The 27150-nt window shown below is 39.0% G+C and overlaps 1 protein-coding gene across 1 annotated transcript in view; it reads left to right on the top strand.

Annotated features, from left to right (window-relative positions):
* The first annotated feature begins 8588 nt into the window (after positions 1-8588).
* The window catches only part of LOC143020862 (jmjC domain-containing protein 8-like), a 33743-nt gene continuing 15181 nt past the window's right edge, over positions 8589-27150 (top strand). Inside the window, exons 1-3 of the mRNA XM_076177714.1 lie at positions 8589-8962; positions 10783-10875; positions 11659-11707. Coding sequence (XP_076033829.1) covers positions 8841-8962; positions 10783-10875; positions 11659-11707 — 264 coding nt within the window. The 5' untranslated portion in view covers positions 8589-8840. The remainder of the gene's footprint in view (positions 8963-10782; positions 10876-11658; positions 11708-27150) is intronic.

Here is a 27150-nt window from a genome sequence, read left to right as displayed (position 1 = left end):
GTGGCGGGCGGGAACTCTACCACCACGCCATCGAATCATGTGTGTGTGTTCACCATAGTCTTTGGATCACGTGTTGGACCCGTGAACGACAGCTATTTCCCTCCCGGAAGAGAGCTCAGAGCTCGTATGACCGATCTAAGGTTAATGCTGTAACCTCACACGCACACACAAACCCAACTCCCCGCCCACGGGAGTTGGAGTAAGGACTCGAAGCGCAGCGATACTGAAACAATTTCAGCCCTGGGCAATATTCGAACCCGGTTAGCCATAGTGACAGTCGGAGACTCTACCAACCGCGCCACCGAGTAGTAAGTTATTGTGTGTTATAACTGCTTGTGATAGTACATAGAGTTGGGTGATAAAGCTCTGGGCGTGTTAGGAGGAAAGAACGGTGAAATGGCTGGTTAATATCTAGTGGAAGGAAGACTGAGAGTGGATGTGAGGTGGAGATAAGATAAGAAAACTGATATAGGTAATGAAATGGCTGGAATAAAAGATGAAAGTAGCAACTGATACAGAGTTAGTCAAATGTTGGGTGTACGAAAAAGAAAGGTATTAAGAATATCACTCATTTTGAACAGTATAGAGCTCGCAAAGATCGATGGAGCTAATTATTTTTAAAGACTTGATAAATGACAACAAACTCTAAATTGTAAGCTAGGCACTAAGACAAACCCTGGAACACGTAATAAACTAAGTGAAAGCACAGTGAGTAGAAATGAAACAAAGGAGACAATTGGCTCGTGAGCAAGCGAGCAGAAAAAAATGTAACAGGAGTGATAAATGAAGATGAGAGAGCTAGAATAGATATTTATAAACGCACAAGAAACTCAGTGATATAAGACATACTTTACTGGATCATTTGACTGAGTTTTCATGGTAAAATAAGATAATTTCCGTATGATTGGTAAAATTTGCTTTCCAATTCAAAACAAGTCGTAACAACATATTGTTACGAAATCAATTACTTTAATGTTACATGTATATCTTAATCTTATAAGTCTCACATTTGGTAAAACATTCAGATACGAGGGTCGTTCCAAAAGTAAAGCCTCCTATTTTTTTTATCCCGCCCAAAGGGATCCGAGGGGATTGCAAATTGCATTGTTATGATGACTGAACTTATGCACTCATGACCTGAAAGTTTCATCTCTCTGTTGCAGATATTGATGGTGTGACACTCTAAGAAAGCAATCCCTGTCATGGACGTGCGTCAGAAGCAGAGATGCGTCATTGAATTCCTCCATGCAGAAAAAATTGAACCAATCAACATTCACCGGCGCCTGGTGAACGTTTACGAAGCCAATGCAGTTGATGTCAGCACAGTTAGGAGATGGGTTCGTCGATTTCAGAGTGGCGACAGAGATGTGAGTGACAAAGTGCGCTCCGGACGCCCATGCACAGCCACCACCCCGGAAAACAAAGTGCGCCTCGATCAACTCATCCGCGCTGATCGGCGGATGACGGTGATGGGTGTCAGTGCATTGGAAATGATGTTGTCATCCCTAGGATATAGCAAACTGTGCGCTAGGTGAGTTCCACGAATCCTCACGCAGGACCAAAAAGACCACCGATGGAATGTCTGTCAGGACTTGTTGGATCGGTATGAAGCCGAAGATGACGGGTTCTTGGACCGCATCATCACAGGTGACGAGACGTGGTGTCACCACTACGAGCCGGAGTCCAAACGGCAGTCGATGGAATGGCAGCACTCACACTCCACAGCAAAGAAGAAGTTCAAGACGCAGACATCTGCAGGCAAAGTGATGTGCACCGTCTTCTGGGACAGGAAGGGCGTCATCCTCCTGGATTTCTTGGAACCAGGGGCGACTGTCAATTCTGATCGTTACGTTGAAACGTTGACCAAGCTGAAGGCCCGGATTGCCCGAGTAAGGCCAGAGAAAAGGGAAACATTTCGTTTGCAACACGACAACACCAGGCCACACACAAGTTTGAAGACCACGGAATGTGTGACAAAGTTCGGCTGGACGGCGCTGTCTCACCCACCGTATAATCCCGACCTGGCACCGTCAGACTTCCACTTGTTCGGACCTCTGAAAGACGCATTACGTGGGTAGCGTGTCCCCGAAAACAACGCTGTAATCGCAGCCGTGAAAAAATGGACCGCCTCGGCAGGCGCTGACTTTTACGACCGAGGCATCAAGGCTCTTCGTTCATCGCTGCCAAAAGTGCATTGAGAATGGTGGTGACTACGTAGAAAAATAAGTTCTGGGGCACAAAAGGTTGCTCGTTTTAATGGTGCCACTCCCGTCTTCGTAGCTCTTCAACTTTTTGAGTTAAAAAATAGGAGGCATTACTTTTGGAACGACCCTTGCACATTAGGGAATATATAAAATATAAAAGGAATACTTCTAGCTCTTCTGACATTTATGTATATGTAAACAATAATAGATGTAGTCTTTTATAGATATCTAAGCAATATTTTGTAACGTCTATTCTTAGAGTGATATATACCGATTAGGTAACATTATTACGACTAATATTTCCAAAATTATTTTAAGATATCTATCATACTGAATGGCCAAATCAAAACAGACACTTGCTAATGCCTTTTGTTTTGGATATATATATATATATATATATATATATATATATATATATATATATATATATACATATACATATAATTTAAAGGGGCAGTGTTTAGTAACTGTCTAATAAGCAGGGGTGAATAAAAGTGAACATGTATATACGCAAGAAAGAATGGTAGTAACTGATCTCAAGAGTTTGGTATATGTTTATCATACGTTAGGGAACGCAACTGCTTAGGTGGTAGCAAGTATTAGTTGCGATATTGCAAAATCTCATGATTACAAAACTATTGCTGAGGCAATTTATTACCAAGGTTGATTCACACTATACCAGCACGTAAACGGAATATGACCTGCACTATCCGGCCGGTCTCCTGCAGTACAGTCCGTGTTCCCAGAGGGATTTTGCCTACAGACATAATTTGATAATTTTAGTATTATAGGGATGGTAGTGATGTCACTCCTTTAGGAAGAGGAACAGGGGCCAGAATAAAAAAAAAAAAAAAAAAAAAAATACTCTGGGTACACAAATCACTGAAAAAAGAGAGAAAAAAGGAAAGTATTTCATGCTTTATAAAGAATTGCTTGATATGATGAACTAGATTTTCATCAGTACTTCAGAATATCGAAGTATCAGTTTTATGAATTACTAATATTTCCTGAGGAAGCTATTGCCAAAAGCAACACTACCTTTATGGAAGTAATACCAAAGGAAAAACTATTGTCAGTGCGCGCAAGCCGTCAGTTCAAGGTGTGGCATACTTTGTGCCAAATCAACCTCAGTACATACCTCTCTTATTTTCCATCTATGTGTTATTTTATATCTTATATGTATTCTGTATATAGTAAGGGAAGCTGTACTCGTATAGTACAATGAGTATAATTTTTTAGGGTTATAACAACAACTGCTCACCCCATCCCACCGATGACACCTGGGCGTTGCAAACAGGGGGGAAAAGCGCTGTGCCACACTTCATAGGTTTTTTTTTTTTTAATCGTTGTCATAATCCTAAAGAGTGACACTCTTTGTACTACACTACAGGCTGGTAGTAAATCGCGATGTATGCCACACCCTGAACGGACTCCTTGGAACGCACAGACTAGCTGTTTGTTTAAGGTGAGTTTATTAAATGATAAATCAAAATTACATCGTTTAATAATGAAACTAAACTTGTTAATTCTGGTACATACGTGTAACTATCTTTGGTGGTTACTCGTACTATAGCGGGAGGTCTACCGCCAAATGTCTCCTACCCAGGTGCAAGCTGAGGTCTACCGCGTGACCCGCGTTTCCCCGGGAACGCTCCCCGCACCTGTCCATCAAACATGTGTCCTGCCCAAATACACAAAAAACGTGACCTGTCCACGTGACCGAATTTAACCTATTTGTGTCATTCTCAGGAGATGTACGAAGTGTATATCGCTAGAATAAATGTATGGAAATACATAACATGTTTATTTTTACATTTCTTCCTTTAACATGAATGTAATTAGAATCCGAATTATCTAATTAATTCCTAGGATATGCACAAAATGTGTTTATTGCTAAAATAAATGTATGGAAATGGTAGACCTCACGGTATAGTGCTGACGGGAGGAAGATCTCACGCTATAGTGTGGTAGACCTCACGCTATAGTAACACCCTATCTTTTTATAATTAATCATAACGGTATGTATTTACGCAGTTAGGTTTATTCTTTAAATCAAATGTCTACATCAGAATGAAAGGAAGTTGCGGTGATATATCTTTAAAATAATCTAATTTACTTTTGAATAAATTTTACGGTGTTACAATAAATCAAAGGTGCCCATCCTCATGTGCAAGTAAATATGTGTTATTTCACGACAGAACTACACAAATATACAAAATGTGAAACTGAGTTTGCAGTTTTGGTTTATTTTCCCTAGATTCACTACCAATGAAATGTCTCAACAGAACCAAGCTGTTCCGCTCTTGGCTCGTTTCTGGAACTGACTCGACTGAAAGCTTCTGTTTTCATTAACACCTAAGTTCAATTTCAGCAACTAAATAAAATATTTTAGATTTGGCCAGGTGTTGATAAAGCGGTGGGAAATATTTTATGGTTGCAGCTATGCCAGAGAGAAAATTATAATTTATTTTTTCTAAGGAGCGCCTATACTTTGTAGTAGTCTGGTATGGACAACCAAGGAAGAAATCAAACTCCTGAATACACATTAATCTTTATCTCTTAATTACCGAGTCAGGCGAGAATATGGTGAGCCTGAAATCTGGAGCTGAAGGTCCTGATCGATGCTAGGAGGAAGAAGGTCTTGGAGCTGGAGGCGAGTTGTTGCTGCGGTGATTGGTGAGGCTGTTCTATAGACTACCTAGGACAGACCAAGGTCCATATAGTATATAGACCTTGGGACAGACCACCCGCTCACGCGGGATCGGTAGTGGTAAGAGGGGAAGAGATGTCTGTACGAAAATGAAGGGCTATTGCCATAGGGCGATTTTTTGGATATTTATTGCATGAGCTCGTGGCTTAGGAGGGGTGGGCAGGAGACTTGGGGTTGGAGGTTGAAATCAATGCATGTAACTGTGAGGTTACTTTAGGGATATTTATTCATCTTAATCTCAACCAACAAAGTTAGAAAGGGAGTAGGAGGCTTAGTCGTAGGGACAGAAAGAAAAATTGGAAATGAAAAGATACAGGAGAGAAAGTTAGAAATTAAGATAATTTCAGTAGAAGGAAAAGTTTATGTAGATGTTTGTGCATGTAGTCGTGTTTTTGTTTGCGATGTGTTTGTGTGTGTATGTTACCCATAGAGGGTTGTTGCCTCTAAGCGGTGTGCATACAGCCTGATAATTAATGGGAGAGACATCAACATTATAATTATTATTATCTCTATTATTATTACTATTGTTCTGATCTCGGTTGGCAAGAGTCCGTCCTTATAAACCCCGTGGCGGGACCATGGACCGGTCTCGTTGAAACATCTACTCTTCTGATTGGCCGCCTTCCCTTTGGCTGTGGTCCACGTGATCGAGCTGTGAGCCTTGACGAGTGGATACGCCTCCGTTCGCGTTGGTGACGTCATCAGTCTATGTTGGACCGGCCAGGGAAGCAGACATCTCCGGTGTGGCCGACATCGACGGTTGAGACAACGTCACCACAACTTTATTAGATTATGGTGTTTCTGCTGTTGAAACTTACGTGCGTCCTCATACTTTTCAAAGCCATAAGATACGTCTGTGGACTTTGTCATGAGCGTGTTTCTCGTTGTTGTCGAATTATATCTGCAGTAACATTCTCTCCCTCTTAATGGGTTGTTTCCGCTTCATCCCGAGAAACTTCTGGAACTACACTGATTTCATTATTATCTGCAATGTCGTATCTTGGTAAATCATTGTCCATTGATGTGTCTGGATCATCTGGTATATTTGACAATGTATGCCGTTCTTGCAGGAAAGATTTTTAAAAAGGACATTTAGTCCTCATATTTCCACTTCCTCTTCTTACCAGCAGCTTGCACACTCGCATTTTTTTTCTTTGTTGCCAGTCGTTATTGATCTCTCAGATAAAACCACATTTTTTGAATGCTGTCCCTTGAAATCTATCTACTGTATATACCAAGGGTTTTCCCCCTTTTATGGGAGGTAGCCAAGTCAAAGGCACGTACCCACTCCCACCAGTCCCCTCCACCACCCTTTCCTCCCTCTCATCTTAGCTCCTCATGGATGATTGGTCATCCCTGTATCCCGCCCACTGTCCTGGGTCAGAAGCAATGTACAAAGACACAGTTCATCCACAGCAAGACCGCTTCACTTAATGGGCAACCCCACCTCTCCGTCCCCTCATGCAGAAAAAAAAGACCGTGAGAAATCTCTTCGGGCCCTGAAATAAGTGAGAAAATATATACGAGTATATAACGTATGCATGTGTTTCACGAAACGTAAAAATATTAATTTAGTTTGAACTGTGAAAAGAATTTTTGGAATATGAAAAAAATGTTCGACGTCTGTTATTTAGTTAATAATTAATTTTGGTTCAAAATATATTTTTGCTGTGTAGCTATACGAATACATGCAATATAGCCGTAATGCAATTTCAAACTACTCATATTTCAACTTTTTCGTTTATATATAGATACAGTATATTTATATATGCATGATGTTAAGAATGTTATGGAAGATATTTCCATCAACGTGGAAAATGTATACATTACAGTGATTACACAATTTAAACTATGCAGTACTAAAACCAAATATACTTTACTTTTGTGTGTTTATTCTCGACCCCTGCACCGTCTTTCCGACACTCTGGGAGTCACCCCTTATATCGATTGTAAGACAATTGGTCCCCTAGGACAACTGGTCCCCGAATGACAAACTGGGTAGTCAACTCGTCCTCAAAATCAATTTTCTAAAAACTGTCCAAATGTGTTCTCTATTGTTCGTATATATGTTTTTTTTTTTATGTTTTGGTGGTTTTTAACTTTAATTTTTTCTATTTTTATTTATGTTACTAAACATAAGATGAAGTCCAATAAAACACATTTGTGCTTCACCAGTAATGTAATGTGCTCTATGTTTGCTCAAAAAATGCTAATCACACCTCTTTCACACCCCACTGCTCTGGCCACACCTCAGATGTGCTCTATGTTTGCTCAAAAAGTGCTAATAACACCTTTTTCACACCCCACTGCTTGGGCCACACCTCAGATGTGCTCTATGTTTGCTCAAAAAGTGCTTATCACACCTCTTTCATACCCCCTCTGCTTGGGTCACACCTCTTTCACACCACAGAATATGCTCAACACCTAGGCAAGGTCAGTATATAAACCTGGCATATCAGGACAAGTCATGTCAGTTTTACTGAGCTACTCAACCATGTAAGACGAGCTACAGGTCATCACTTCACAGAGGGGTGGTCAGAGGATTCTCCTCAATGGCTTCATGTACACAAAGAAGAACATTTCCAAGACGACCGGTGAAGGCATATGGCAGTGTGTCCGGCGTGATCTTAAGTGTCCTGCTCGCCTGTGGACCACTGAAGGCCTGAGTGAACACAGGCTGGATGGTGAGCATGTCCACCTTTCAGACAATGTGGCATGCGAGGTGGAGGCTGCTCGCCAGTCTATGAAGAGGAAGGTTACCGTCACCAACGACCGCCCAAACCAGATCCTCAGCTTCACCATCGCCGACCTGGACGACGAAGTCAAGGCAAGGATGCCTAGACCTGACGTCAGCAAGTGTGTTCTTCGACGAGTCCGGTCTGCTCACCGGCCTCGGGATCCAGTCTCTGCAGGAGTTGGATATCTCAGGTCTGGAACAATAAATTTTCCAGTCTAGTGGGCCACGCCAATCCAACCATATGGAAGCTCATCGAGTGTCTCCAGGCAGAGGCAGCCACCGTAGATGCAGTCCTCCTCCAGGATGACCGTGGAATCCGTCAGCACAAGCGGTCGAAGCGGTGTTACATCGAGCTCCAGGTTCGCCTGTACAACCTGGTGACGGACTACAAAGAAGGCAGGAAAACTATCCCAAACCTACTGCGTGGCATCAGCCAAAACCTGCGAGGTGGTCAACCCAACCTGTGCATTACATGTGTATTATTTAAAAAAAAAAAATGTAAATGATATCTAATGCTATTTTGATTCTTGCTATTTTGAGTAATATATAATACCTGTGTATTAGTTAATAAAGTGTTGTACATAATATATTATGGTATTTTGATTCTTGCTATTTTGAGTAATATATAATACCTGTGTATTATTTAATAAAGTGTTGTACATAATATATTATGGTATTTTGATTCTTGCTAAATATCTCAAAACTATTGTTTGAATAAAAAAAAAAAAAAAATGGGGACGAGATGTCCTACTTTTTGGGGACCAGTTGTCCTAGGGGTGCAGATTTGGGACCAGTTGACCGTTCATACCATTAATTTGCCCTCCAAAGTCGCAGTTCTAGATGTTTATTGTAATCTTTTTATTGTTCATTTTCTTGCTTAGTTTGAACTTTGCAATGTCAGATATCATACGATACTTTGGCAGTTGTTTACATTGCGTCATTGTTTTGTTGGCATCCTCAAAAACACCTGTGACATTCCCAGCCCCACCGTGATATGATGCTGAGAAGGGAAACGCGTTTGTTGGTAACAGTAATGTGTATTATCTCATACCATGTGGGAGCATCACATTGTTAAGAGACATTTGTAACTCCAGGAATTTGTGGGTGCTGCATGCATGTCCAGTGAAGAGTTTTGCAAAGGACTACTAGGGTGTTCAGCCTCCTGTCAACTCTCGCATCGTTGGAAAACATGCTCCCAAACTACTCGACTACGTGGACTACTGTTTTATTTTGTGCTGTTTTAGTTATCCTTCAAGGTGGTTTTGGAAACTGCGAAGTCTGCCATGTAGATGTAGAAGAAGATGGTGGATGGTAAATATGATTGTTTTTCTTTTTATATGATTTATTTTCATTTCAAAGACTCGACCGGTAAAACTCCAGAATCACGCAAACCCGTATATGTAACGTGAAATTTACGTTGTCCAATAACTAATAACCTAATACAGTATATCCTAACCAAACCGAACATAACCTAAGGCTAATGTTACCATTCCATAAATAAATAGAAATTTGAAATGCAAAAACGAAAGAAATGAAAAATCATAAAAATGTGTTTGCATGATATTGTAATATCTAACTACCACATTAGGTAAATTTTCATCTTAGAACAACAACTGTAAGGGTCAATTTATAGTTTCACCCAACCAAGCAGAAAAGCTACACAAGTATAATTAACTGTGGAGGGCAAATGCTTTGGGGGGGATCACTTTAGTGATGTCATGTCCTCATGCAACCACCATTCCCATTCCAGACAGCTCTTGGCAGGATTGGTCAATTCGCTTCACCCATAAATTATGAAGGAGCCCCCATTGTCTTCCCCACCAAAGATTGTCTCTTGTAGAGATTACCTTGTAAATGAATTCAACATCAGGGAAGTGTGCCACATGCCCATAAACAGGGTTGATGTTCACAAATGAGGCTGATCTTTTAGTCCAAGAGCAGTCTTTAGGTTGACGCTGTCACACTTTTATCATATAATTTTCTCAAGGCATTTTGTCCAATTTTAATCTAGATATTAAAACCAGAAAAAGAGAAGACAGGAAGAAATCCCTTCGGGCTGAGTCACATTATTTTTTCACACACACTCCTTCATCCCCTATCCTCTACCCACTCCCTTCCATGCATCACAGCATCATCCATACATAACCATTCTCCATTCACCCCTATCTTCTGTTTTCTCCTGTCTTTCTTTAACAGACATTCCCCTCTTTCCCAATGCCCCTTTCACCCCCTCATGTTCACTCCTTCCACCTGTGCATTCCACACCTCTTTTACTAATCTTTCTTCACTCATTCTTTCCATGTGTCCAAACCATCCCAATACTCTTTCATCAACCCTATCTCCCAACTCCCTTTCCACCTCTGTTCTCCTCCTCACCTCCTTGTTTCTCACTCTATCCAGCCTAGTAACCCCTATCATACTTTTCAGACACCTCATCTCAAACACATTCAAACTCCTTTCTTATGTTTCATGTTTCTGCCCCATACAGTGCTATCAACACAATCACTCCTTCATACAATCTCCTCTTAGCATCCATTCCCAAATGTCTATTTCTCATTACACTTTTTAATCCCCCCAAGGCATTTACTTGCTTCTTTCAACCTACATTCTACCTTCACCTCCACTCCACCCTTTCCTGCCACATTTGCACTTAAGTATCTAGAACTGTCTACTCCCTCCAGTCTCTCTCCTTTAATGCTCACTTCCAGTCTGCTGCCACTTTCTCCCCTTGTACATCTCATCACCTTACATTTACCCACATTTAACTTAAACTTCCTTCTTTCACACACCTTCCCAAACTCTGTCGCTAACTTCCTCAGTCCCTCCTCTCATCACCTTGCTTTTATCCACATTTATCTTCAACTTCCTTCTTTCACACACCTTTCCAAACATTGTCACTAACTTCTTCATTCCCTCCTCTGATCCTGTAAACAACTGGTATGTAAATACATCTCAATGAACCCCTTTCCTTATCAGGGGACACTTTCTATTTTTATTCTAGCCTGTGCCAGATATGTTTTCAGCTTTGTGACAACCCTTTAGTAGCAAAAGGGTTCAAGTGCATAGGGATAAGTTTTTCAGTAGGTAATATTATATTGTCTTTAATGTGGTGTTTGTACCTCCTCCATCAGGACCACAAGACCTGAAGATCGTATAGCACAACCAGGACCTTGCAATATAGAAGTTGTTGACAAGGAGCTGTCTTTTAAAGGTTTTATTGATGAGTAAGTATATTCAGCAATGTATTCCTAAGGAATGTTATAGATTTACATATTGAATTCCCCATATGGGATACTGACTGCATAAATCTTGCAGTCAATATTTTAGGGACTTTAGTGACAATCCTATGGACCAGTCATACAGCATTATTTTATAATTGGAGAATAATCTCCACTCAAAAATGAATGCTGATCACTTTGAACTCTTACTGTTCCTACATTTTGCTGCCTTCCTTAAATCTTTCCTTATATGACTTCACTTCTGTGGCACAGTATTGACACAAATGTTAGATACTTTAGTTTTCATTTGCAAAATATTAATTGCATATTGAAATGGACAAGTGAAATATATATTTTGAAATTGGATGTGCTCAGGGTATACTTAGACACAATTTTATCTGTAGTGCAAGTTGTTAGTTTAGTATTTTTATATGGGAAACTACAAGAATCATAATGAAATATATGGAGTACTTCAACATTTTCTTTCATAAATTGTGTACATGTAAGAGAATGCTAAAATGGACATAAAGTATACTCCAACAAATATATTAACAACTCAATTTCCTGACATTTCAATACAGTGAACTTTTTCAAAGGAATGTGAAATACTTTAAAGTCCTTTGTGATGAAACATCAGGAAATTGGATAGTTTATATATCTCTGTGTGAGTTTCCTTTGTCATCACTGTCCAACTTGAACTGATGCTAATCAGAGAACATTTTGAATATATGTGTAATTGCTTATTGTTCAGTATGTAACTTATACTACTATGTTTCATTTGTCTTTCAGATTTGCATTCACTAAGCCAGTTGTACTACGCCACGTGACCAATAATAAGGTGAGAATTTTTCTCATGCATTTTATTTTGTACTGCTATAGCTTTTTTGCTTCTGTAATTGGAGCAATAAAATACAGAAACATATTGGATACATCATCCTACATGCATCCAACATTAATTCACTGATTTCATCAGTGAATTAGAGCTCATTTGAAGATTATTTTGTTCTCAGTTAATGATAGAGTTATTTTTCATCAGATGGTGTAGCATGAGTTTTGGTATGTTCAGACAAATAAGTGAGTTGCCCCACATATACAATCCTGTGCAGCTGCCTCCCACTCTCCCATTTACCCCTTCAAACAACAATTACACTACACCTAGTTTTAGGTGAAACAATGTCAGTTTTCATACAAAACAGAATATAGAATAAAGATTGAAAGAATACAAAGAGGATGAGTCAAATTTATCCCTATTATTAGTCTTTTTTCTTATATATATATATATATACTACTACTAATAAAAGGTTAATTTCAATCGCAGTAGTACACTGACAATAACACAGTGCAAAAGCTGATTAAAAATATAAAACTTAGAGTATATACACGGTACAAGTTTACATAGAGTTGATTATGTGCACAATGGATGGGATGATACTGTTTTTGTAGCAGTCAGTCCTTGGTGCTTTGAATGATAAGAGCCTATTTCTGTGTCTAGTGGTGTGGCAAGGTGGTGGAGCATCGGGAGGGAGGAAGTGACGGTGTCTAAGGTGGGAAAGCAGGCTTTCCCCAAATTTCTTTAGTGCCTCACCGTGCTGCTGGGACACCCTAGATAGAGTAAGGGTGGTAAGAGCGTGGTCGAAACCGCTGTACCCCATGCCCAGGATGATCCTGCATGCTCTCTTTTGTACCCTCTCCAACTATATGTGTGTGTGTGTATTTACCTAGTTGTATCTTGTGAGAAGGGGAGCTACAATCATGGTGTTTGCCTTTGTATCTCACAGTGTCTAGTTTGCTCTTAAATTCACACTATTGTTTTGCCCAGTTTGTTCCAAGTGTCCAGCACTCTATGTGGAAAACTGTTTTTCTTCAGATCTTTTCTATAACTATCCTTTTTGAGTTTCTATGTCCTCTTGTCCCAGTTTAGTAAGTCTTCTCTTTTAAGTATTTCCATGCCTTTCATGATTCTATAGATGGTCAGTAGGTCGCCTCTCTTTTCTTTGTTCCAAAGTCAGTAATTTCAATTTAGCCAGTCTCTCTTCATATGACAAGTTTAAAAGTATTGGGGCCATTTTCATGGTTGCTCTCTGTATTCTTTCAATTTTCTTTATATTCTTTTTGGTACTGGGTGACCATAATGTTGCAGCATACTCCAGTCTAGGCCTTATTAATGTGACAAATATTTTTCTAATCATTTCTTCATTCAAATAGGTAAACACAATTTTTATTGATCCTAGTAAGTTATAGGATTCTCCGACAATTTTGTTTGTTTATCAGAGGACATGTCGTTTGAGATAATTACTTCCAGATCTTTTTCAGATCCCACTTTCTTTACCTCTTAGTTCCAATTATATATTGTCCTGATATTCTTTTACTTTTTTGAACTCCATTATGCTACGTTCCTTAATGTTGAACTCCACTTCCCACTTCTGACTCCACTATGTGTGTGTGTATTTACCTCGTTTTACCTAGTTGTATCTTACGGGAAGGGGAGCTATGCTCGTGGTGTCCCACCTTTGTATCTTAAATACGTGTATGGTTTTTGCACACACTATTGTTTCATCCAGTTTGTTCCAGGTGTCCACCACTCTGTGTGGAAAACTGTTCTTCTTCAGATCTCTACTATAACTATCTTTTTTGAGTTTCTTACCTCTTGTGTTTCTCTTGTCCCAATTTAACAAGTCCTCTCTCTTTCAAGCATTTCCATGCCCTTCATGATTCTATAAATGGCCAGTAGGTTGCCTCTCTCTCTTCTTTGCTCCAAAGTCAGTAACTCCAGTTTAGCCAGTCTCTCCTCATATGACAAGTTTGAAAGTGCTGAAGCTATTTTTGTGCTTGCTCTCTGTATTCTTTCAATTTTCTTTATATTCTTTTTGGTACTGGGTGACCATAACATCACTGCATATTCCAGTCTAGGCCATATTAGTGTTACTAATATTTTTTTAATAATTTCTTCGTCCAAATAGGTAAATGCCACTTTTATTGATCTTAGCAAGTTATAGGATTCTCTCACAATTTTGTTTATTTGTTTATCAGGTGACAACTCGCTTGAGATAATTACTCCGAAATATTTTTCAGATCCCACTTTCTTTACCTCCTTAGTTCCAATTGTATATTGTCCTGATATTCTATTTTTACTTTTTCTGAACTCCATTATGCTACACTTCTTAATGTTGAAGTCCACTTCCCATTTCTGACTCCATTTCCAAACCTTGTTCAGGTCTCCCTATAGTGATTTGCAATCAGTTTCAGTTTTCACTTTCCGCAATAATTTAGCATTGTCTACAAAGAAGCTCATGTAACATTCCACATCTTCATCCATGTCATTCACATAAAAAGTAAACATTATTGGAGCCAATACAGATCCTTGCAGAACTCCACTAATCACCTCCTTCCAACCTGAATATTTTTCCCTGAGTACTACTCTCATCTTTCTACCATTCAGGAAGGCCTCCATCCAGTTTAGTGATTGCCTTGTATCCCACCTATGTATTCCAATTTTTAAAATAATTTTTTGTGCGGTACCTTTTCGAAGGCTTTTTATAAGTCCAAGAAAGCACAATCAGCCCATCCATCCCTTTCTTGTATTATATCTATTAGTCTTGAGTTAAAAACAGATTAAATTTGTGGTACATGATCTTCCCTGTCTGAGCCCAAATTGTCTTGGGTTTATTATATTATTTTCTTCCAGGTGTTTTACCCATCAATTCTTGATAATTTTCTCACAAACTTAGGCTACAGTGCTTGTTAGTGAGAACAGTCTGTAACTAGTTGGTTCTGCCTTGTTTCCTCGTTATATATTGGTACAATGTTTGCATTTTTCCAGTCTCTTGGTATTTTTCCTTCTTTAAGTGAGCAACTTATGTTATATATTTTGTCCATTAGTTTGCAATTCTGTCCGGGACGTGCAATTTCCTAACATCAAGGTTTGTTAATTGCTTTATTATTTCTTTTTGTGTTATTATTATTTCACTCATGTGGGAAGATCACATTTTCCTTACTTCATCCCAATGCTGTACCTTCTCTCTAGTGAAAACTGATTTGAAATGATTATTCATGACTTCGGCCATTTCTAGATCTTATGTGTATTCTGTATTTTCTTGGTGTAGTTTCACCATTTCCTGTGACACTGCTTCTGACACAGGGCAGATGCAGGAATGACCTGTCATCCAGGAGGTGCCAAGATAAGAGTGAGGGTAGAGGGTGGAGGGGAGTGGAGTGTATTAGGGATGGAATGGGTGAGAATGCTTTTTATGCCTTTGTTTTTGTCTACCTCCCTTGTAAGGGGGAAAAAGCCTTTGGTATATGCATGTATGTACCATTCACATATCTATAGAATAGTTTGGGTTGCTCTTTGCATTTTTCTGTAATGTCTTTTTCATAGTTACTTTTTTCCTCTTTACTTTTTCTAAAGATAAATGTGGGTAAAAGTAAGGTGATGAGATGTACAAGGGGTGAAAGTGGCAGTAGACTGGAAGTGAGCATAAAGGGAGAGCGACTGCAGGAAGTGGATAGTTTTAGATACTTGGCTGCAAATGTGGCAGGAAAAGGTGGAGTGAAGGTGGAGGTAGAATGTAGATTGAGAGAAGCAAGTAAATGCCTTGGTGGATTGAAGAGTGTAATGAGGAATAGACATTTGGGAATGGATGCTAAGAGGAGACTATATGAAGGAGTGATTGTGCCAACAGCACTGTATGGGGCAGAAACATGGAACATAAGAGAGGAAGAGAGAAGGAGTTTGAATGTGTTTGAGATGAGGTGTCTGAGAAGTATGATGGGGGTTACTAGGCTAGATAGAGTGAGAAATGAGGAGGAGAACAAGGGTGGAAAGGGAGTTGGGAGATAGGGTTGATGAAAGAGTATTAGGATGGTTTGGACACATGGAAAGAATGAGTGAAGAAAGACTAGTAAAAGAGGTATGGAAGGCAGATGTGGAGGGAGTGAACATGAGGGAACGTCCTAAGATGAGGTGGATGGATGGGGTGAAGGGGGCTTTGGGGAAGAGGGGAATGTCTGTTGAGGAAGGACAGAAGAGGACAGAAGACAGGAGTGAATGGAGAATGGTTGTATATGGATAATGTTGTGATGCATGAGGTGGAATGGGCTGGGGGATGAGGTAGTATGTGAGAGCAAAATTTGACGCAGCCCAAAGGGATTTCTCCCCGTCTTCTCCTTTTATGCTTGGGGGGACAGAGAGGGGGGGTCGCCGATTTAATGAAGTGGCCTTGCTGTGGATGTGCTGTGTCTTGCGACACTGCTTCTGACCCAGGGCAGTGGACAAGGTGCAGGGATGACCCATCATCCAGGAGGTATTAAGATAAAAGGGAGGGTGGAGGGGGTGTGGAGTGTATTTAGGGATGGAATGGGTGGGAATGATTTTATGCCTTTTCCTTTTTGGCTACCTCCCTTGTAAGGGGGAAAAAGCCTTGGTATATGTATATGTATTTTTTTCCTCCCTGTGCACTTTTACATTCTCAGTTCTATAGTTTATATATTTGCCATTTTCCAGGTTTTCTATCTTTTCCAAGCTTTGTCTCTATCTTTCGCCTCACTGCATCTTCTGTTGAACCAGCATTTAACATACACCCTCTCTTGTTTTTGTCTTGGTACGTACCTATTCACTCCTTCATTATAGATATCCATCAAGATCTCCCATTTCTCTTCCACTTTTGTCTCTTCCATTTAGAATTTTTCCCAATTTGCATTTTGAAAGAATTTCTTAAGTTTTCCAAAGTCTGTGTTGTTGTGTGTCAATCTTCCTTTTCTGTACTTTCCATTTCTCTCCATATAAGTTCCTTCTTTTAGTTCAGTCTACATAAGTATATGGTCATTCTTTCCAAATGGTGTCTTGTATTCAATTTTATCCACAATTTCAGGTTCTTTTGTAAAGATTAAATCTAGTCTCGACGGTTTTTCATTACTTCTGTATCTGGTGTTTTCATTGACCCATTGTGTCATTGTATATTCCATGGTCATGTCCAGTAATACATTGCCCCACAGTTCCTCTCCACCCTTCACTATCATTTCCTCCCAACAAATTTCTTTGCAGTCAAAATCCCCTATAAGTACCAGGTTACCTCTGCCCTTTAGTATCTTGTTTAATGAATGCCTTGTATCTTAACATTTTCGAGTGCTCAGGTAGTATGTGTGAGCAAAATTTGACGCAGCCCGAAGGGATTTCTCCCCGTCTTCTCCTTTTATGCATGGAGGGACGGAGAGGGGGGGTCGGCGATTTAATGAAGCGGCCTTGCTGTGGATGTGCTGTGTCTTGCGACACTGCTTCTGACCCAGGGCAGTGGACAAGGTGCAGGGATGACCCGTCATCCAGGAGGTGCTAAGATAAGAGGGATGGTGGAGGGGTGTGGAGTGTATTTAGGGATGGAATGGGTGGGAATGATTTTATGCCTTTTCCTTTTTGGCTACCTCCCTTGTAAGGGGAAAAAAGCCTTGGTATATGTATGTATACATTCTCTTTCCAAGAGCCTGTTTTTGGGGGCACATCAATCACCACAAACTTTCTTCTTTTCATGTCCCTGTCTTTGACTTTTATCATGATCATTTCTACATTGTTCTTATCTTCAGTAATCTTTGTCACATTCAAGTTCTTCTTGGCCAAGAACATGATTTCTCCTCCTTGTTTCTCATTTCTGTTTTTAATCTAGTAATTGTATAACCCTTGTCCAACATTAATGGATGGCATTGAACCCCTTAATTGCGTCTCCACAATTCCCATTATGTCTGTTTTTTTCTTCTAACAGTTAATCATTTAGTTCATTCAGTCCTCAAATTAATTCATCAATGTTAGTATAGGCCACTTTTAATTTTTCTCTTTCTCCATCTTGTTTTCTGTTTTTGTTATGCCCATTCTGATGTACCATTTTCTCAGCCTCATGTCAATTACCCTACAATAGAATTCCTTGCCTTTGGTCTCCGTTCTCTTTGCATTTTTTTTTCCCTTAGCTTCATCTTTTAGTGCCTTCTCTTTTTCTAATTCCTCAACACTCATTTCCCTTTTTATCCATATCTTGTTGTAGTGTTTGGTCCTTGCCAACTTATTTGCTTTTTTCTAATATGTCTTCTGCTACCATTTGCAATCTTAGTTTTATCTTTAGGGGTTGATTTCTTTCCTCAGAATAATGTCCCAATCTATACACTTCTATATCTTTATCTACTTCTAGATAATCTTTTATTTCTTTTAAAATTGATATTGCTGTTTCTTTTTCTGCTTTTTCTCTCATGTACCTCACCAGATTATGTTTTCTCCTTAGTCCATATACCACAATACATTTTTTCTATCCACTGCATCCCCAATGTGCCTTTTCATTAATTACTTGAATGATTGTATCTTTTGTATTTTCCTGCATCTGTTGTTGGACTATTTCTTTAAAAGTAATTTCTTCATTTTTTCTGTTTTCCTTCCATTTCTTAATCTTTTGCATACTTTCCTCACCTAAGTTTTCTTCAATTTTTCGGTCATTTCTTGTATTTTTTTTTTTTTTTTTTTCTTTTAAGTTTTCACTATTGGTAGTTTACATTGTACTTTGGTGTTGTGCCTCTTGATGTCTCTGCTATTGAGTAAACATTCAATTCAAAATTATCATTATTTTCTTGCATTTTCTCTTATTAAGTCAAACTAGCACTGCAGAGAATTCATTATGGACAACCATAATTGCTTCCCCTCACATCCAATACAAACCAGCCCTCCTTTCATTGTACTATTAAGAATTTTGTCTTCTATGGAGCACAAATGAAGACATGTTTGTGGTTCCGAAGCTTAGGTGTGTGTGTGTGTATTTTACCTAGTTGTATTTACCTAGTTGTATTTTACGGGAAGAGAGCTATGCTCGTAGTGACCTGCTTTTGTATCTTTCAGCATCCAGTTTGTTCTTAGAATCTTGTATAGTTTTAGCACTCACTGTTTCCTCATTCAATTTATTCCAAATATCTATCACTCTGTGTGGGAAGCTATTCTTATTCAGATCTCTTCTGTAACTGTCCTTTTTAAGTTTCTTCTCGTGTCCTCTTATTTTTCTTCTGTCCCACCTTAGTAAGTCGTCTCTATAAAAAATTTCCATCCCTTTCATAATTCTGTAGATGGTTAGCAAATCACCTCTTTCTCTTATTTTTTCCAGGGTTGGTAGATTTAGTTTGTCTAATCTTTGTTCATATGTCAAATTAGAGAGTGTTGGTGCCATCTTTGTTGTTGCTCTTTGAAATCTTTCTAGTTTCTCTATATATTTTTTTAGAATTAGGTGTCCATAGTGTCACAGTGTATTCCAATTTTTGTCGTATCAGTGTAACTAATATTTTCTTTACCATTTCTTTATCCATGTAGTCAAAGGCTACTTTCATTGATCTTAGTAAGTTAAAAGTTTCTCCAACTAATTTGTTGACGTGTTTGTCTGGTGTCATGTCATTAGAGATAGTTACTCCTAGGTCCCCTTTCCAAGTTGACATTTTTAACTTCCTTTGTACCAATTTTATATTGACCCCATATACTATTTTTGCTTTTTCCAAATTCCATTATGCTACATTTCTTGATGTCGAAGTTCACTTCACACTTCTGACTCCATTTCCATATTTTGTCCAGGTCTTCTTGAAAAGATTTGCAGTCTTCCTCTGTACTTACTCTCTTTAGTAGTTTTGCATCATCTGCAAAGAAGTTCATATAATATTCCACACCTTCATCCATGTCATTTATATAAATAGCAAACATCGGAGCCAATACAGAGCCTTGTGGGACTCCACTTATCATATCTTCACAATTTGAGTTCTTGTCTCTAAGTACCACCCTCATTTTTTTCCCATTCAAGAAATCTTTCATCCATTCCAATAACTTTCCTTGTATTTCACCCATTATTTCAATTTTTCTTAGTAGCCTTTTGTAAGTTCAAGAAAGCACAATCTGCCCATCCATCTTTTTCTTGTATTATTTCTATTAACCCCTTCAATACGATGATGCCTACTTAGGCGTCATGAGGAGCAAGTGGGTACGCGAGGATGCCGATATCGGTGTCTTGATTATATATATTGTAGTTGTACCTGTGTGACCCCCATACTCTGTAAACTGGCTTCATCATATTTTCTGTGGTTATCAAAATTCACGGGTGAAGGAGAACGAGCAATATACAGCGGTAACTTTATTTTTTATAATGTGAGTATTATGACGCAACATTGCATGTCTGGCAGCTAATGCTGCCCGCAAGATTTTGGCCCAGAGTGAAGGGGTTAATCTTGAGTAAAAGCATATCAAGTTTGTGGTACATGATCTTCCACTTCTAAAACCAGATTGTCTAGTATTTAGTATTTTGTTCTTTTCCAAGTGTTTAATCCATTTATTCCTAATAACTTTTTTTGCATATTTTTGCTAATGTGCTTGTAAAGGATACCAGTCTATAGTTTGTTGGATTTTCTTTGTCTCCTTTGTATATTGATACAATATTTGCATTTTTCCAATCTTTGAGTGAGAAGTCAATTAACTTGTGTATTTTGTCCATTAGTTCATCTATACACTCTTTCAGTATTCCATTTGCAATTCCATACAGCCCATGTGACTTTCTGATGTCATTTTTTTTTTTTTTTTTTTCACCGATATTTCTTTCATTTTGGGGGATCTTCCTTGCTGTCCTTCCTCCCAAATTTGTGGGCTTTCAATTGTAAATATAGACCTAAAATGCCTGATCATAACTTAGCCATTTCTATATCATCTATATATTCTTATTTCTTTTGCGCAGTTTCACTATTTCGTGTTTGTCTTTTAGTTTATCATTTGCATATCTGAATAGTCTTTATGTGTCATCTGCAAAAAAGCTCATGTAGCGTTCCACACCCTCATCCATGTCATTCACATACATACATACATACATATACCAAGGCTTTTTCCCCCTTACAAGGGAGGTAGCCAAAAAGGAAAAGGCATAAAATCATTCCCACCCATTCCATCCCTGAATACACTCCACACCCCTCCACCATCCCTCTTATCTTAGCACCTCCTGGATGACAGGTCATCCCTGGACCTTGTCCACTGCCCTGGGTCAGAAGCAGTGTCACAAGACACAGCACATCCACAGCAAGGCCGCTTCATCAAATCGGTGACCCCTCCTCTCCATCCCCCCATGCATAAATTGAGAAGACGGGGAGAAATCCCTTCGGGCTGCGTCAAATTTTGCTCACACACACTACCTCACCCCCCATCCCCCAGCCCATTTCACCTCATGCATCACAACATCATCCATATACAACCATTCTCCATTCACTCCTGTCTTCTGTCCTCTCCCGTCCTTCCTCAACAGACATTCCCCTCTTCCCCAAAGCCCCCTTCACCCCATCCATCCACCTCATCGTAGGACGTCCCTTCATGTTCACTCCCTCCATATCTGCCTTCCATACCTCTTTTACTAGTCTTTCTTCACTCATTCTTTCCATGTGTCCAAACCATCCTAATACTCTTTCATCAACCTTATCTCCCAACTCCCTTTCCACCCCTGTTCTCCTCCTCACCTCCTCATTTCTCACTCTATCTAGCCTAGTAACCCCCATCATACTTCTCAGACACCTCATCTCAAACACATTCAAACTCCTTCTCTCTTCCTCTCTCATATTCCATGTTTCTGCCCCATACAGTGCTGTTGGCACAATCACTCCTTCATACAGTCTCCTTTTAGCCTCCATTCCCAAATGTCTATTCCTCATTACACTTTTTAATCCACAAAGGCATTTACTCGCTTCTCTCAATCTACATTCTACCTCCACCTTCACTCCACCCCTTCCTGCCACATTTGCAGCCAAGTATCTAAAACTATCCACTTCCTGCAGTCGCTCTCCCTTAATGCTCACTTCCCGTCTACTGCCACTTTCACCCCTTGTACATCTCATCACCTTACTTTTACCCACATTTATCTTTAGCTTTCTTCTATCACACATTCTCCCAAACTCTGTCACCAACTTCCTCAATCCCTCCTCCGATCCTGCCACAAGCGCAGCATTGTTCGCAAACAACAGCTGGCTCACCTCCCACTTTTCTCCATTTTCTTTAACCATCTCCAATCCCTGACCCACTACCCTTGCATTTACCTCTCGCACTACCCCATCCATGTATAAGTTGAACAGCCAGGGTGACATAACGCATCCTTGACAAAGTCCCACCTTTACCTCGAACCACTCACTCTCTCCATAAATAGTAAACTCTCTCACATAAATAGTAAATGTTATTGGAGCAATACTGATCCCTGTGGAACTCCACTAATCACCTCTTCCCAAGTAGAACTTTTATCTCTGAGCACTACTCTCATTTTTCTTCCATGCAAGAAATCCCCCATCCATTTCAGTAGTTTACCTTGTATCCCTCTTATTTTCCAGTTTTCTTAGTAGTTTTTTGTGTGGTACTTTGTCAAAAGCTTTTTGTAGGCCTAGAAAAGCACAATCAGCCCATCCATCCCTTTCCTGTATTAAATCCAGTAGTCTTGAGTAAAAACAGATCACATTTGTGGCACATGATCTTCCTTGTCAAAATCCAAATTTTCACAGATTTAGTATATTGTTCTCCTCCAGATGTTTTATCCCTGTATTTTTTATAACTTTTTCACAAATTTTAGCTACCATGTTTGTAAGGGAAACCACTCTGTAATTTGTTGGGTGCTCCTTGTTTCCTCCTTTATATATTGGTATGATTTTGGCATTTTTCCTTTGAGTGAGCAACTTATTATATTATATATTTTGTCTATTAGTTCTTTACATTCTTTTAGTAAACAGTTTGTGATTCCATCTGGGACGTGCAATTTCCTGACACCAAGTTTCATTATTTGGTTCATTATTTATTTTCGTGTTACTGTTATTTCCCTCATGGGGGGTGGGATTTTACTTGTCACCCTTCATCCCGATGTTATACATTTTCTCTAGTGATAACCTACTTGAAGTGTTTGCTCATGACTTAAGCCATTTCTGCATCTTCTGTGTATTCCATATTCCCTTGGCCTAGTTTCACTATTTCCTGTTTATTTTTTAGTTTACCATTCACATATCTATAGATGTCAACCTTGTTACATCACCATCTACAATTAGCAAGGCTTCAGTCGTTGATAATTTAGTAATTTCTGGGATTTCCTGAACATCTGAGTTGGGTTCACAAGTTGCTTTACTTTCTGTTGGTCTGGACCGCTCGGCCTCGTTATCTAAGATAGAAATGTTATCAAGGGATTCATTGATTCCTGTCACTGGTCTTAAGTCTGGTTGATTAAAAAATGGGATTAACTGTGACTTCACTAAAATTCCTAAGTCAGCAGGACATATTACCATGTTTTCTTTTCTCATAGTTGCAAATCCTATCAATAAATCTCCTGGAAAAACAGATTCTTCTACCACTATCACTGGAATGTACAAATGTTCATTTGTATATAAGATAACTTCTAGTTCAACCTTACCTAATGTTTTTAACTGATTTCCAGTTACTCCTTGCAATGAGTAACGGATTGGCTCCAACATTTTCACTCCTGGGTTCAACTGGTTTAAAACTTTACTAGTAATTACATTAACTACAGACCCTGTATCAATAAATATTTGAATAGGCTTATTGAATACTCTACCCGCAATGAGAGGTCCTACAGAAGTTTTACCAACAGTAATTATCAGTTTGTCAGTTTCTTTCATCTCTCTTGCATTCCCATATTTAACACAATACCGCCTATCGGTATATATATGGGGAGTTCTGAAATTGTTTATTCTGTGTCTGGGGGTTTTCCTCTTAGCCCTGGGGGTACCCGAAAATTTCGGCATTCATGAGTCCTATGACCTATCTTATTATGATAAATACAGAATGGTGGGTTCCTACATTGATACTCTGTATGACCCTCATATTTGCAATTTCTGCAAATGGTTCCATAAAAACATTCTTGTGCTTTGTGTCCCCAGGTATTACAATTAAAACATAGGATTCTAGCATCCCTGGATGGACTTCTAACATGCCGTCTATGTCCTACTTCTGTTTTCTTAAACTCTCTAGAATTCCTATGTTGGCTTTGTTGACTTACAGGCATTACATATGGGTTTATTGTTCTGGTCTCACTGTATCCTTGAAGAAGATAATCTACTTCTCCTAAACTTATGTTTGATTTTAAATCTCTGTACAGCTTTTCTGCTGTTAAGTCATCAGAATTTTTTACTAATAAGCCAAATGTAATAAATTTGATTACCTGAGAAATTTTCATTTTGTCACTAGATCTTTCTATCCAGTCTGAATCTTTCAAGATAGAATTCATGTCTTTTGATCATTTATCTAATCTAGCTAAGTACTCTGTGTCAGTTTCACTTGTCCTAACTTCTTTTATCATCTTGACTAACGACCTAATAGGATCCTGGTCACATTTGGACATAAAATGTTTAATAAAGGCTTTCTTATAAGCTTCATATTGGTTGATATCTTCCATTTGCTGGAAATTAATGATAAACCTAGCCCTTCCATTTTCAGGGTCGATATTCTCCTTCAGGACCTCTATTTTTCTTTTTTCATCTGTTATATTTTTACTTACAATAAGAGTGTCTATCAAATTAAGATATTTGTTGACCCCATAGGTATTTGCTTCCCCCGTAAATTTGGGGATATTACTATTTGAAGTATGGACCTCATGCCTCAACACGTTAGTCTGGGTGGTCATAACTTACTTTAACCTGGCTGCCTCCACGTATTTGCTTGCGATGTCACTTCGCGATTTTAACTTCTATCTTGACGTCCTCCTTCCTCAGCCTTGTCATTCGCCAGCGACGTTGTTCCTCAGTTGAAGACCGTCTTGTAGATGGATCACCTTGAAAATTTGCTGGTTCCACTCGTAATAGTAGTTGCTCGTAGTTTGTAGATCCCTCGTTCCTCGTCTCTTGAAACCAACCCACTCTTGGTTGTGGTTGCCGTATTCCCGTAGACTTTCTCGCACCACTCTTGAAACCAACACACTCTTGGTTGTGGTTGCCGTATTCCCATAGACTTTCTCGCACCACTTCGCACCAGTCTTATAATCTCTTCGGAGGTGTGTTTAACACTCAGTTCATCCCACCGCTGCCACCACTGTCACCCCCTGTCGCCACTGTTCCACCACGACTCTCAACACTTCAATTAGTCTCGTAATTCACTCGTCACAAGGCCCCATGCCTTTGTTACGTCAGTTTCACTAACTTCCAAGTTCATCTTATTCAGTAGGCCCCATGCCTTGTACTTCTCATACTTCAGTCAAGTCCTTAGGTTAAGTAAAGTGATTTACTTCTTTTTTCTTTTCTTCTCACTAAATTTACACTGTCTTAGGTTACACACAAGGTCTATCTCTTTTCCCGTCTGTCGAGATCTCCATATCATACGCCAAGCCACCTTCGTCTGACGTCACTAATTTTTCTCATCCAATCTCCTCTTCTCAAATAAGTGTCACACCTTATGGGCGTGACTTTAAATCCATCCACCAATAATTTTTCTCCTCCACCTTTTCCTCCATTCCGGAAGGCTGTTACATTGTCACAAGCAATATCGTTTACCTTACCATTTGTCAAACGGAAACTAGCTTAGCGCTTATACATTGTTACATTAGCATATTTCATCGCCGCTCCAACCATTGTTTATAAACAGTCAAATCCAAGCTAACGCGAGTCTGACTCAGCTATGTCGCCTGTCGGCTGTTGTTTACCTAGCCAGGACGGCGACTAAACAAATCCCTGACTCAGCACTTCGCAGTCATAACAACTGATCTTGAATTTGCATTCGTTCTCCATCTACCTCTCCATCTACCTACTGGTAATTGTCTACCTCCATCTACCGGCCTCTTACAATAGTTTTGGCAGATCCTTACATTTCTCTATTATGTCTTTTTCATAGTTTCTTTTTTCCTCCCTATGTATTTTTACATATTCCTTTGATATTTGTCACTTTCTAGGATTTTTTTTTTTTTTTTTTCCATCTTTTCCAAACTTCATCACTTCAATCTTTTGCTTTGGTGTACCTTCTGTTAAACCAGCACTTAATATACACCTTTTCCTGTTTCTGTCTTGGTACATATTCATCCACAAATCCCTGACTCAGCACTTCGCAGTCATAACAACTGATCTTGAATTTGCATTCGTTCTCCATCTACCTCTCCATCTACCTACTGGTAATTGTCTACCTCCATCTACCGGCCTCTTACAATAGTTTTGGCAGATCCTTACATTTCTCTATTATATCTTTTTCATAGTTTCTTTTTTCCTCCCTATGTATTTTTACATATTCCTTTGATATTTGTCACTTTCTAGGATTTTTTTTTTTTTTTTTTTTTTCCCATCTTTTCCAAACTTCATCACTTCAATCTTTTGCTTTGGTGTACCTTCTGTTAAACCAGCACTTAATATACACCTTTTCCTGTTTCTGTCTTGGTACATATTCATCCACAAATCCCTGACTCAGCACTTCGCAGTCATAACAACTGATCTTGAATTTGCATTCGTTCTCCATCTACCTCTCCATCTACCTACTGGTAATTGTCTACCTCCATCTACCGGCCTCTTACAATAGTTTTGGCAGATCCTTACATTTCTCTATTATATCTTTTTCATAGTTTCTTTTTTCCTCCCTATGTATTTTTACATATTCCTTTGATATTTGTCACTTTCTAGGATTTTTTTTTTTTTTTTCCTTTTTTTTTTTCTCCATTTATTCCAAACTTCATCACTTCAATCTTTTGCTTTGGTGTACCTTCTGTTAAACCAGCACTTAATATACACCTTTTCCTGTTTCTGTCTTGGTACATATTCATCCACTCTGTCATTATAGATTTTCATCAGAATTATTAATTTTTCTTCCACTTGTGTTTCTTCATTGTAGAATTTTTCCCGACCGCTTTAAGAATTTTTTTTTTTTAAGTTTCTTAAAGTCCGTTTTATTATACATAAGTCTTCCTTTCCTGTATTTCTCATTTCTCTCCATATATGTTTCCTCCTTTAGTTTTAACTCAAGTAATATGTGGTTACTCTTCCCAATTGGTGTCTTGTATTCAATTTCATCCACAATTTCAGGTTCTGACATTAATAAATCTTGTCTCAAAAGTTCTTCATTATTTCTATATATAGTATTTTCTTTTACCCATTGTGTCATTCATGCTCTATAGTCATGTCAAGTAATACATTTTCCCATAGATCCTCTCCACCTTTCACTGTCATCTCTTCCCAAAAGATTTCTTTACAGTTAAAATCTCCCATAAGTACCAAGTTTCTTCCATCCTTCAGCTCCTCGTTTAATGAAAGCCTTGTATCATCTAACATTTTAGAATAATCTCTAAGACC

The sequence above is a fragment of the Oratosquilla oratoria genome, chromosome 3, assembly GCF_046742065.1.
Source record: "Oratosquilla oratoria isolate Oo_2021 chromosome 3, ASM4674206v1, whole genome shotgun sequence".
In the NCBI taxonomy this organism is placed as follows: domain Eukaryota; kingdom Metazoa; phylum Arthropoda; class Malacostraca; order Stomatopoda; family Squillidae; genus Oratosquilla; species Oratosquilla oratoria.
Note: the sequence above shows the minus strand (reverse complement) of the source record. Positions and strands in the feature narration are given on the sequence as shown.